Raw genomic sequence first — 12,276 nt, 5'->3', positions numbered from 1 at the left:
TTTTCCCCATAGGAATACTGGTGAAATTAAATGAAACACCGATGAACTCAAAGGCAACCATTCCTAAACATTTGGTCGCGTTAGTCAGGAACGTGGTAGCCCTAGCAGGGCATTTGGCCACCCCAGAATGAGCTGCTCTTTTTTGAAAAATAAAAACTGCATTCATCTGTTCACATTCTTATTGCTCACTTTACCTGCATCTGAAAAGCAGCATGCAATGAAAGCAGACACCCTCCTTCTGCCCTCACCCAAAGGACAGGGATTTTTTTCTGCATGGAGCAGTAGCTGCATTCAACCCCCTGAGAGGAACATTCTATGAAACCATGTTATTGAAACTTTTTCCTAGTGTGAGACTCCGAGGGTTACACGAGAGAGAGAGAGGGAGGGAGGGAGGAAGGGAGGGGGAAAGAGGGGTTAGATAACTTCTGCAAGGTTATTGGCTGAGTTGCCTTGATCGTTGTTACAGTAGAAGTTGGAGCATGCCCATTGGATGGTGTATAAAAGAAGGGGCAGTGAGTGCTCTCAGCCTGTCTCCTCAGTTGTGGAGCAGCTAATTGAGACTATAGCTGCAGCTGGGAGAACCAAGCCCCACCAGCTCAGACTCTTGGAAAAGCAAGAACAAGCCAAGAGACAGCAAAGCAAAACCAGCAACATCCTCGTAAAACAGGGACTTGACACACCAAAAACCTCCCCCCCCCCCCAAATTAAACTAAACAACAAACCAAGCAGGACAGAAGCATGTCAGGAGCAGAGAGATACATGGATGAATGCTCCAGCCACCCAGCCTTACTCCAGGTCTGCACACAAGAAGTTGAAAGTAGCAGTGGAAGTTTAAAGGTAAGGACAACATTAAACAACCCATGCTGGACTTGTCTCTAGTGCCGCCGCAGGCAGAGGGGGCAGCCAGCGGGCTCGCTGAGCTAAGATCAGCCACCTCAGACTTTTTGATGGCCAGCCCAGCAGATCCAGAGCCTCCTCTCTGACTCTTCCTTCTGCTTAGCGCGCGCGCGTGTCCCCAGTTCACAGAAGGACGCGGGGCTGGAAATGAGCTGAAAAGGCAGCCCAGCTCGCTGCGAGAGATCTCTCGCCTGCAGGAGCGGGGGGCCGGGCTTGGCGCTTTCTTTTTTTTTAAGCAAGGCAGGAGGGTTTGGGTTGTGTCGCTTTGGACTCGTGCAAACAACGTGATTACAACCAGGAGCCGCATTTGGCTGGCACGTTGTATTTCTTGTTGCTGCATCCCGGCATTTCCTGTGTAAGTGAGTGATGGTGAAGTCCTTGCAAGAGGGTGCAATGGGATATTTGCAAAAGTGACCGGTGTAGGAGGGCGAGAGTATTTATGAGCTGCTTCCCCCTCACCCCCCCTCCCCCTTTCTCCCTTGGTTGCTTGTGGAGCTTGGAAACAGAAAAGCAAGAGTTCCCGCCTGGCTGCAGTTCCCCTTTAGGGTCGCTAGAGGGACCTCAAATGACGGCTGAGTCGCTTCACTTTAAATTAGAGGACGGGACTTCTCCCAGTGAGAGCCTAACAGGTTAAAAAAGGGAAGGGTGACACAAGTTGCTGGCGAGGCTGTAACAGCATTGCGCTGTAGGGACTCATCTGGGGGCTGGGTGTATATGCACAGCTACAGAGGACTGAGAGGAGAGCTGAGCCCCTGCAAGGGGGTGGCTCACCCTTAGACAACTGGTGTATGTCTGCGCACTGCACCCCGGTGGGACACTGCTCTTGACTAAGGGGAGGGGAGTTGCGATCTGTCACTGGGGGAGTGCAGGAAACTCATATGCTCGCTCTGGACTCCTGAGTCCTTGTATGAATGGAGATACTGGCATCATGCCGGGATTCCCAGACTGGAGTTGGAGTGGAGCAGATTTTTTTTAATGGATTTTCTGCTCCTTGTGCATGTGTGCATGCGTTCATTTAAAGCTCAAAAGTAAATTAGAAGCATTGCCCTTGTATACCAGCATCACAGCCAGTATCGGAAACTGAATAGCAGGTGATCGTGGGAGGCTGTGCATGGAGAATGATATATGGCACTCACTAGGAATGTTTATTTCATAGGCAAATACTAAGATCATCTTAAGTGTGTGTGTGTGTGTTTATATCAGAGGGCTCAAGTCACAACATTCTGATCTGCACTCAGATTATGGGTGTTTAGATCTCATTTCTAGTATACGAGGTCATGCAAGGTCACCTATGGGCTATTGGGCAGAACTTGAAATAGACCTCTTCTAACAAAATATTGCATGCTTTTCTTAAGTCGTTTGGCAGGGGGGAATATTAAGATTGTGCATTGTGTGGAAGGGACAGACAGTTCTTTAGCTTCAGAGCCTTAAGAGAGTATTAAACGCTATTCTGAGAAACACTGCAGCATGTTCGGTCTCAGAGGAATGAAAATTCGGAGAGGAAAAACAAGAAAATGAAGCCAAAATGGAGTGAGAGTTAATGGTTGGCATGGAGCCTTCTACTTTGTGTGGAGTCTTTTTTTTTTTTTTTTTCCCTTCCTTCCTTCCCAATTGCTTTTCCCTACAGTAATTGTTTTAAGAGAGCAACTTGGAAAGGTTTTAGCACTCTGTTCAGCGGTAGGGAATTGGGGCACATGAGGAAACTTTGATTTAACATAACTGTACCAGCAGATGTGGCTGCCTTGCTTTCAACCAGTGGTACGTTAACAGGGTTTCTGATACACTAGGTCTTGCTCAGGCAACACTGAGCAATCAAATGTAAAAATAAGACTTGTGTGGGTGGTTTTAAATAGACACTTTGGGAGAGCCTCTGTTTTAAACCCTTAGATTGGAACTTCCCTATACAGAGTATATAGTTTTCTTCCTAACACCAGGACAGGCTGTAGAGCCCAAGGTTTGCAGAAGTAGGTTTTGTTTTTTTGACATAACAGGTTGTTAGGCTTTTATTTTTTCCCCTGGATTTGTTTGACTCTGGTTGCATATTAAGGAAACAATGAAACCCCATAATCTGGGGCAGTAAAACCAGATGACGTTTCTGGTTTGGGCTTCTCTGGACCAAAACTGACAAGTTTGGTGGTGGGGAGAATGGGTCACAGTTGCAAAACCTGCTCCGATTTGTTGACAGGCACATGTTCACTTAACCTGTCAAAGGGGCTTTCTGTGAAAATTCATAAAGGGATAAACAAATCCACTTTTCCTGCCCCCTCCCACCCCCCCCCCCCCAAAAAAAAGTTGTTGGGCTTTTTCCCCTTCCCAGCAAAATCTCAAAGCCAAAATCTGTGTGTGTGTGTGCGCGCTTTCTACTGATGATCCTTTACTATAACCTGTGTGGGAGGATCACTGGCTGGACCAAATTACTACACAGAGTCTTCATCCAAAGCCCAGTGAAGTCATTGCAAGTCTTTCCATCAATGACAACTGGGTTTTGGATCAGGCCCCAGCTGCATAACAGAGCATTATAAGAAGGAATTGCTCTAGTTTTTAAAATAAAGCAAACACAGGTCTTCTTTTTAGAGAGACAGAGAATCTGGTCCTTTTCCAGGATATCACGTAGGAGCACTGCAGGTGGTGCACCCTCTCCTGTCCACCACAGGTGCATATCCTGGGACTGAGCTCGCAAATCCTACTTTGGTTTGTCTTTGCTTTAAAAGATTCTATATCTAGAGATGGGCTGGGGCGGGGTGTGTGTGTGTGTGTGTGTGTGTGTGTGTGTGGTTTACTGGCTTCAGTGGGAGAGGGATAAAATACACACACTGATCACTTGTATGAAATAGAACGGAAAGGGTTAACCGTGCTCTGCCAAGACCTAAAGCCAGTTCAATGTGTTGTGGGAATATCACTTGCCAGAAAACTCCAGTCACCACAATTTCTGATTAAACGGCTTAACTCTTCTCTCTTTATCGTTCCACTTGCTTTGCTGTATTTGCTTCCAAAACCTGGAGTAAATCAGAAAAAAGTTAAATGAGGCTACTAACACTGACTTTGAAATCCCTTCTCCAGATTCTGCCAGCTGTCTTTAGAAGAGTTAAGCAAGATTGCATTTCCCTTTTAATGCAATAAATCAAATATTTCTGGGCTGCATACCAAAGTTTGTGCAATACACTCCCGAGTAAATAATACTGAGTACCCGTTTCACCTTTTTCTAGTTTGATTCCCCCCCGGCCCCCCACATAGTTTCCCCAGCAAAGACTATTGTAGCTAACACCTACTGTACAGAGAGAGATCCCCTCAATCTCCCAGTGTGGGACAGAGGGAGCTGCAGGGTATGGAGGGAACCCCCCTCCCAGAGTGGGGCACAGAGGGAGCACATTTCCCATTTAAGACACAAGAAAGTAAGAGCTAACATAGTGTTGCCAGCCTCAGGCATATAACAGTCAAGAGTCAGGTGCCAACAAATCATGAGATTTGCTTAAATCATGTGATTTTTAAAACTAGCAAACTTGGGGTTCGTGTTATCTGCCTTCCAGTATTTGAGAGCTGACCTTTCATCTCAGGGCTAGAGGGCTCTGAGGGCTAGAAACTTCATTTTTTTTACAATAAAAGCTAAGAGTTTCATACAATCAGATGATTCCAGTACCTAGAGCTTTAAGGAAACACCGAATATCATGAGAACTGGCAGCTCTGGGGCTCACTAAGCATGTTCCTAGAGACACACTGGCACGTTGTACAAAGATTAGTCCTCAGAAAACTACTGATGTTACCCTGAAGCCACTCCCTAGCAACTCACTTCCAGAGTAATGCATAGCATAGGCCTCCTTCATAATACCACTGTGCCATCCGACATGGCACTGGGCTCTGAGTTCCTCCCCCTTCCTATACAGGGAAGGCTTCTCTTTCCTGAGTGTTAGAATGGCAAAGAAGTCACAGTAACATCGGATGCAGGTCTTGCGCAACAGACCCACACTTGTGACATTCTAAATATTAAGATGAAACACCTTCCCCTGCACTCTTATAACTTCCAGACACTCCCAGGTCTCTGGAGTGGTAACAGCACCTCTGTCCTGGGTGTGCATTAAGTCAAGGCCTGACTTTCAACGGTGCTGAGTGTCTGCATTCTCCCATTGACTTCAGCTGGAGTTCTGGATACTCAGCACTTCTGAAAATCAGGGTCCGGATTCTTGTTTATAGTGCCAGAGTGGTATCAAGGGGCCCTTAGAGAGGACGCGTTTCCCAATGGTTTGGGCATCAGCCTGGGATCTGGGAGACTGGCTTTGCCACAGACGTCCGGTGCGACTTTGGGCAGATCGCTCACTCTCACTGAGCTTCGGTTCCCCATGTTTAACTGCCCTGTCTCTGAGGGGTGCCTTGGGGATAAAGTCATTAAAGACTGTGAGGCAGCCCAGCAGGATGGTAACAGGGGAGGCACGTAAGTGCCTGAGATAGTGTAATTGAGATTCAGGAAGTCCCTGTGTAACTGCCAGGCAATCTCCTGCCTAATATGGTTGAAGACATCACTCATTATGTCTGTTAACCTAGGCTTAATTCTCCCTTGCCCTGTTGCATGCGTAATTACTTACACCAGTGCAAAGTGGGTGTGAAATGCTATCAAAGGGGAATTGCAGCTTTACAGACCCATTCTGTAGTGTAAGCGATTTCCTCAGGGGAAGAATTGGACCCACTATCTCTGACTCCAATCTTGCAGATCGGGCCATCTCTCTAATTTGATCCTTCTGGTAGAATGAAACTCTAAAGTGGGCCAGACCAAAGGAGGAACTGGATCAGTCAGGAAGTTTGGTAATTTGCCTGGCCGGGAGCTCACACAGGAGAGAGGCATCACAGGGGTCTAGTAGCCTAAGCACAGACCCGCACACAAGGCACTTCTGCATTCTCAGCTCAGCTCTGGTACAGCGCCTTCGGTTGGCCTCTTATTCTCCAGCACTTGAATGGAGCTGACATACCCAGCTGACTGTGCTGTACGTAGCTAAAAAAAAAATCTATAACAGCAATAAGGGAGGCTGTGCCATAAGCTTCAGCTCACGACACAGCAGAGTGCAGGTATCCTGCATAACCTCACGTGGCCACTCACCTATTGCTGGCGTACCACAGCACAGGTGTGACTGCTATTTCAGCATATCTGAGTACAGCTCAGGGCTTGTCTAATTATTATTAGGGCTGTCAAATGATTAAAAAAATTAATTGCCATTAATCACAGGTTTAATTGCACTGTTAAACAATAATAGAACACCATTTATTTAAATAGTTTTGGATGTTTTCTATATTTTCAAATACATTGGTTTCAATTACTACACAACACAAAGGACACAGTGCTTACTTTGTTATTATTTCTGATTACAGATATTTGCACTGTAAAAAAGATAAACCAAAGAAATAGTATTTTTCAGTTCGCCTCATGCAAGTACTGTAGTGCAATCTCTTTATCATGAAAGTGCATTACAGGGTGGAGAATTACAGGTAGGACCCTGTAGATATAAACAAACTTGTCTTAGCAATTGACTGAACAAGAAGTAGGACTGAGTGGACTTGTAGACTCTAAAGTTTTACCTTGTTTTATTTTTGAATGCAGTTATGTAACAAATATACATTTGTGTATTGTACATTCACGATAAGGAGATCGCACTATAGTACTTGTACGAGGTGAATTGAAAAATACTATTTCTTTATCTTTATTACAGTGAAAATATTCACAATCAAAATAATAACAGTAAGCACTATGCACTTCACATTGTGTAGTAATTGAAATCAATATATTTAAAAATGTAGAAAAACATTCAAAAATATTTATAATAAATTGGAATTGTTTAACAGTGAAATTAAAACTGCGATTAATCACAAATAACTTTTTTAATCAAGGTAATTTGTTTTGAGTTAATCACTTGAGTTAACTGCGATTAATTGACAGCCCTAATTATTATTATTTTTTTGTACTGGTATAGCTGTACCAATGTAGCTATAATAGAGATGAAAACCCTGTATGGATGAGCTTCACCGGGACAACTTTAGTGGCACTTAGAGGCCCCAAATTAGGGATCAGGGCCCCACGGTGCAAGCCATTGTGAAAACAGCCTCTTTCTCTGAAGAGATTACTATATAAACTTGCCCCAGTTTCAGCCCCACTTTGCCCCAGTGCAAATGCATCTGCGCTGGGGCTTTGCATGAGTGTAGCTTATATCAGTGCAAAAATCCCTGAAACAGACAAGCCTCTTTAGATAGCCACTCTGAAATGTGGTGGAGGGTAAATAGACACACATGAGTAGGGTGACCAGATGTCCTGATTTTATAGGGACAGTCCCAATATTTGGGGCTTTTTCTTATATAGGTGTCTATTACCCCCCACCACTGTGCTGATTTTTCACACTTGCTATTTGGTCACCCTATACCTGAGTCAGTGTGGGGCAGATGGTATGCTGCAGGTGAATAGGATTCATGCTCTTGTCTTGTTTCAGCTCCTCGCTTGTTCACTAACAGTGCTGGGGAAGCAGATGGTAGAAGCCTTTTATCATCTAAGGGAATCCTAAGTTTGATTTACTTGACCGGTGAGGGACCAATCAGCCTGGGTAACTGAGAGAAATAACTTGCATTCTCCCACTTGCAGTGGGCCTGGAAGAGGCAGCTTTTGTGTGGGTTCAGTACAGGGGCTTCTCCCCACGCTGCTTCTCCGGTAGACCCTGACCTAGAGGGACGACTTTCTCTGGAGGGGAGAGGGATATTCAGTCTCTCTCTCTCTCTCTCCCCCTCACCGGCAATTTCACTTGGGGCCCTGTACACTGATGCACACAAGTAGAGGAACAGCTCCTCTGCTGAACAGTGTGGAAACATTGTGCAGGAGCCGGTGTCGCTGAATGAGCAGAGAAATTACAATGAGCTGAGGAGAGAGCGAGGAGCCAAAGACAAATGTTACAGTAAAACTAGCCACTCTAGGGACACTACGCTACAAAAAAATAACCATGTTTAAACTCATATAAAACATGCTTGTGGCCCAACAAGCTTTCTAAACCTGGTGGAGTTTTACTTGTCTGTGTGTAGAGAAAATCATATTATAATGACGTTATTGGATAATTTAACCCTGCTAAGGACTGTTTGACTTTGTGTCCGTGCAGGCAAGAAAAAACAGCATTATACACACAGCTGAGCCAACCTGATTTCACAAGAGTGCAACGGGTTGATTTTTTTTTTCCTAGTGAAGATCCCCCCCCACCCCCCGCCATGGTGCTGTGCACCTTACATCTTAGCCAGAAAAACTTCCTGAGTAGGTTGAATATTGCCAGCCATTTTCAACCCTAATTTATTTGTATTATATTAGTGCCTAAGACCTCATTGTGCTACATCCTATACACACAGTAAGAGACTGTCCCAGCCCTGAAAAGCGTACAGTCAAAATAGATAAGACAGCCAAAGGGTGGAAGAAAGGCAGTATCATCCCTATTTTACCAGTGGGGAACTAAGGCAAGGGCAGATTAAGAGACTCGCCCAAGGTTACGCAGCAAGGTTGTGGCAGAGCTAGGAACTGAACCTAGATCTCTCCGACAACAATAGGCAGCGTATCCCAACTGGAATTTAGGAGGCTTCCTCCTGCAAAGTGATTTTGTAACCAGAAAAAAATAGGCTTTGTACACTTGTGGAAGTGACCTCGAAACACCTTTCCCTTTCCAGATTGGGGTGGGATGTAACTGGAGAGGAAAGAGAGCAGATTGAATGACCTCCAGGCACTCTCTGCAAGTGACAATGTCACAGAGGTCAGAAGGCCCATACAGAACTTGTCATGCAGTCAAGCCTGCTGGGTATTCCAGAGAATAAACATGGCAAATAGATAAATAAAGGTCTGTGGGACTGTGTGGGGTTGCAGCTGCTTTAACCAGGGAGAAAGTGCAGCACTAGATAGTAAATACGCTTTTTGCTTGCTTGCTTGCTTGCCTGTCTGGTTTCTCATTACATTGTTCTGTGGAAGGGAGGGGAAAAAAATACACGCAAGGTAAAAATCACCCTGAGACCTGTCTGTCTGGAAAGAGCCAGCATTCAGAGTAAGAGGAGGGGTTATAGACTAGGCAGTTCATTGGATCACACATGACCATATCGGTATTGGGTTAGATTACAGCATCAGTACCATCTCTGTCCTCACAGCCTTTAATACAGGGCATTTAACAGGGGCTCTGTACCTGAGTCAGTGGGTGATTTTTAGGGTGGAGAGTAAACTGATGGCACGCGTTTACTCTGTATGGGGAGAAGGGCTGGGGGCCCAGCTTAAATGGTAATTTAAGTCTGGAGGTGCTGGCATTTTCCAAAGGAACTGAAGTTTTTCCCCACAGAACTGGAGTGTATCAGGTTGCACTGCTGACAAAAACTCTCCCTCCCGGTATGTGTTTATTCTCTCATGGTACATGGTAGGGATGGGGAGACTAAGGGAAAAACCAGCTGTGGGTAGCTCTGCTTGGGACTAGTCCACAGCTTCTTCTTTGGTTAAGGTGAAGGCTCTGGGAAGGAGGGGAAGAGCCGAATACAGGTCACCTGGGGCCTAATGCATCGCTGGCATAACTCCATGGAAGCATTTGGCCTAAGGTGTTTAGTCCACGGGGGTCTGTGGCTACTTGCTGCTCTGTTTTCTCTGCTAGTGCACACAGGTGGGTAGAAAAGGAGCTCTCTTCCCTGTTCTCTGTCAAGACACCTGTCTGGGGTGGAGGGTGTCACTGCCAGGGCAGGGGACTTGTAATGAGTTTAGACTAGAGGTACCAGAGAGGAACCGATGGGTCTAGCACTACTCCCTTCAGAATATCCCATCAGTTCCCTTGTGTGGTTAGGATGGGGATGGAAATACGTAGCTGGATACTAGCTTGCTTGGAGAAGGGTGGATCAGACGAAGTGACCTTTGTTCCAGAGCAGCTACCCCTTGTGTTTTGGACATAACTTATTTCTGGGTTGTGAAACAGGCAGGCTCTCTGTGCATGGCAGCTTTCAGAGCAGACCCACAGTGCTGACTCGCAGCAGGGGGGTCACTTGCTTGCCTGACAGATGTTCTTAAAGTGTGACCCTAGCTAATGTTGCAGATAAAAGTATACAGGCTTGTGGTCTGGGAGAGGATTTTATCAGGGTTCTTTCAAGATTCAGAGACAGACAAAGCCCGATATCTTAGTCCTTCTGCGGAGGGTTGTTTTTTTGCCCAGATTGGTCAAACATAAAGTTAAGCAATCCCCTTCTGAGGAACTGACTGTGGTGGGATAGGGATGGGGGTGGGAAGGGGGAACTGATGACAGGTTTCTTGGTTAACCATGGTGCTCATGTGAGCAGGAGGTTAATTGGAAGTGGGGGACGATTTGGTTGTCCTTAAGCCCTATATCAGCTGCTTGTGCAATGACACTGCCTATACACCACCTGCTACCCTAGTGATGAGCTGCAAGCTTAGCTTAAGCCCCAGGGGACATTAAGCAATCAGAAGCCTCATAAAAATGGGATAATTGTGCTAATTAGAGATCACAACCATGAAGTTGCTACATCTGGAATATGACTGAAGTGCACAGGAAGTCCCGAGGTAATGCCAGGGAGCATTGGTCACGACTCCCAGCCCAGGCCATTAAATCAGGTTAAAGCCTTTTCATAGGAGACACTCTAGCTTGGAAGGGTGTATGAAAATGAAATCATGGCTCAGTGATATTCCTCGTGTTTCTCAATGGAGGCGCAGTGCAAGCCAAAACCTCAGTAAGTGACTAAGAGCTTGATCCCATTGAAGTCCCCACTGACCTCAGTAGTGCAGGGTCAGACTCTAAATGTCATCAGAACATAAGAACAGCCATACTAGGTTAGACCAATGGTCCATCTAGCTCAGTATCCTGTCTCTGACAATGACCAGCCCCAGATGCCTCAGGGGAAATGAACAGAACAGGGCAATTATTGAGTGATCCATCCTCTGTTGTCCAATCCTAGCTTCTGGCAGGCAGAGGTTTAGGGACACCCAGAGCAGGGGGTTGCATCCCTGACCCTCACTATTAGTCATTGATGGACCTATCCTCCCTGAACTTATCTAATTCTTTATTGAACCCAGTCATACTTTTGGCCTTCACAACACCCCCTGGCAATGAGTTCCACAGGTTGACTGTGTGTTGTATGAAGAAGGACTTCCTTATATTTGTTTTAAACCTGCTGCCTATTAATTACATTGGGTGGCCCCTGGTACTTGTGTTATGTGAAGGCTTGCTAGAGCTTATGCACTTTTCTGTTTTTCTCAGTAAGATTTGACTTCTAATTTTTAAAAGCCTCTTTTACTCTGTTTAGCCATGGTGGAAATTTTTTGGTCCGCTTACTTTTTAAAATATATTTGTGGCATACATATAGTTGGAGCCTCTATTATGGAGGTGTGGGTGGGTGGGGGTTTAAATCCATGCAGCTTGCAACTAATTTCATTCTTGTGATTGTTCCTTTTAAGTTCTGTTTAACTGGTCTTCTCATTTCTGTGTAGTTCCCCTATTTTGAAGTTAAATGCTACTGTTGCGGGTTTCTTTGGTATTTCCCCTTTACAAGGAAGTTAACTTTAATTAAATTATGTGCTATTACCAAGCAATTCAATTGTATTCACCTCTTAGACCAGATCCTATGTGCTATTTAGGATTAAACCAAGAATTGCCTTGCCTTGTAAGTTCCAGGACTAGCTGCTCCAAGAAGCAGTCATTAATAGTGTCTAGAAATTTTATCTCTGGATCGCACCTGAGGTGACATGTTCCCAGTCAATATGGGGATAGTAGAAATCCCCCATTATTATTGGGTTTTCTGTTTTTGTAGCCTCTCTAATCTCCCTGACCATTCACAATTACTGTCACCATCATGGTCAGGTGGTTGGCAGTATATTCCTATTGCTATACACTTATTACTCAAGCATGGAACTTCTATCCAGAGAGATTCTATGGTACAGTTTGATTCATTTAAGATTTTTACTATATTCAACTCCATGCTTTCTTTCACATATAGTGCCACTCCCCTAACAGTGCAATGTACTGTGTCAGTCCTATATATTTTGTACCCTGGTATTACTCTGTTGTATTGATTATCGTTGTTCCACCACGTTTCTGTGATGCCTATTATCAATATCCTCATTTAATACCAGGCACTCAAGCTCACCCTGTCTTAGTATTTAGACTTCTTGCATTTATATACAAGTACTTATAAAATTTGTCAATATTTAGTTGTCTGCCTTCCTATGATGTAACTGAATAGAACTCTTTTGATTGACTGTTTCTCTTCAGTTCCTGCCTGTACTTTATCAACTTCTATCCTCTCCTCCTTACTAGGATATAGAGTATCCCCTTTAATAAATCCTCCCTTAAGAGATGTGTCTGTCCAAACGTTGTGCTGCTCCGCACCTGTCAGTTGTCCCCC

At 44.9% G+C, this 12,276-nt stretch overlaps 1 protein-coding gene across 1 annotated transcript in view; it reads left to right on the top strand.

The window, feature by feature from the left end:
• The first annotated feature begins 500 nt into the window (after positions 1 to 500).
• The window catches only part of IGF2 (insulin like growth factor 2), a 34,251-nt gene continuing 22,475 nt past the window's right edge, over positions 501 to 12,276 (top strand). The window contains exon 1 of the mRNA XM_007062965.4: positions 501 to 837. Within this exon, the coding sequence (XP_007063027.1) occupies positions 739 to 837 (99 nt within the window). The 5' untranslated portion in view covers positions 501 to 738. The remainder of the gene's footprint in view (positions 838 to 12,276) is intronic.

This window comes from Chelonia mydas, chromosome 6, assembly GCF_015237465.2.
Source record: "Chelonia mydas isolate rCheMyd1 chromosome 6, rCheMyd1.pri.v2, whole genome shotgun sequence".
In the NCBI taxonomy this organism is placed as follows: domain Eukaryota; kingdom Metazoa; phylum Chordata; order Testudines; family Cheloniidae; genus Chelonia; species Chelonia mydas.
This window is presented reverse-complemented; position numbering and strand designations above follow the sequence as displayed.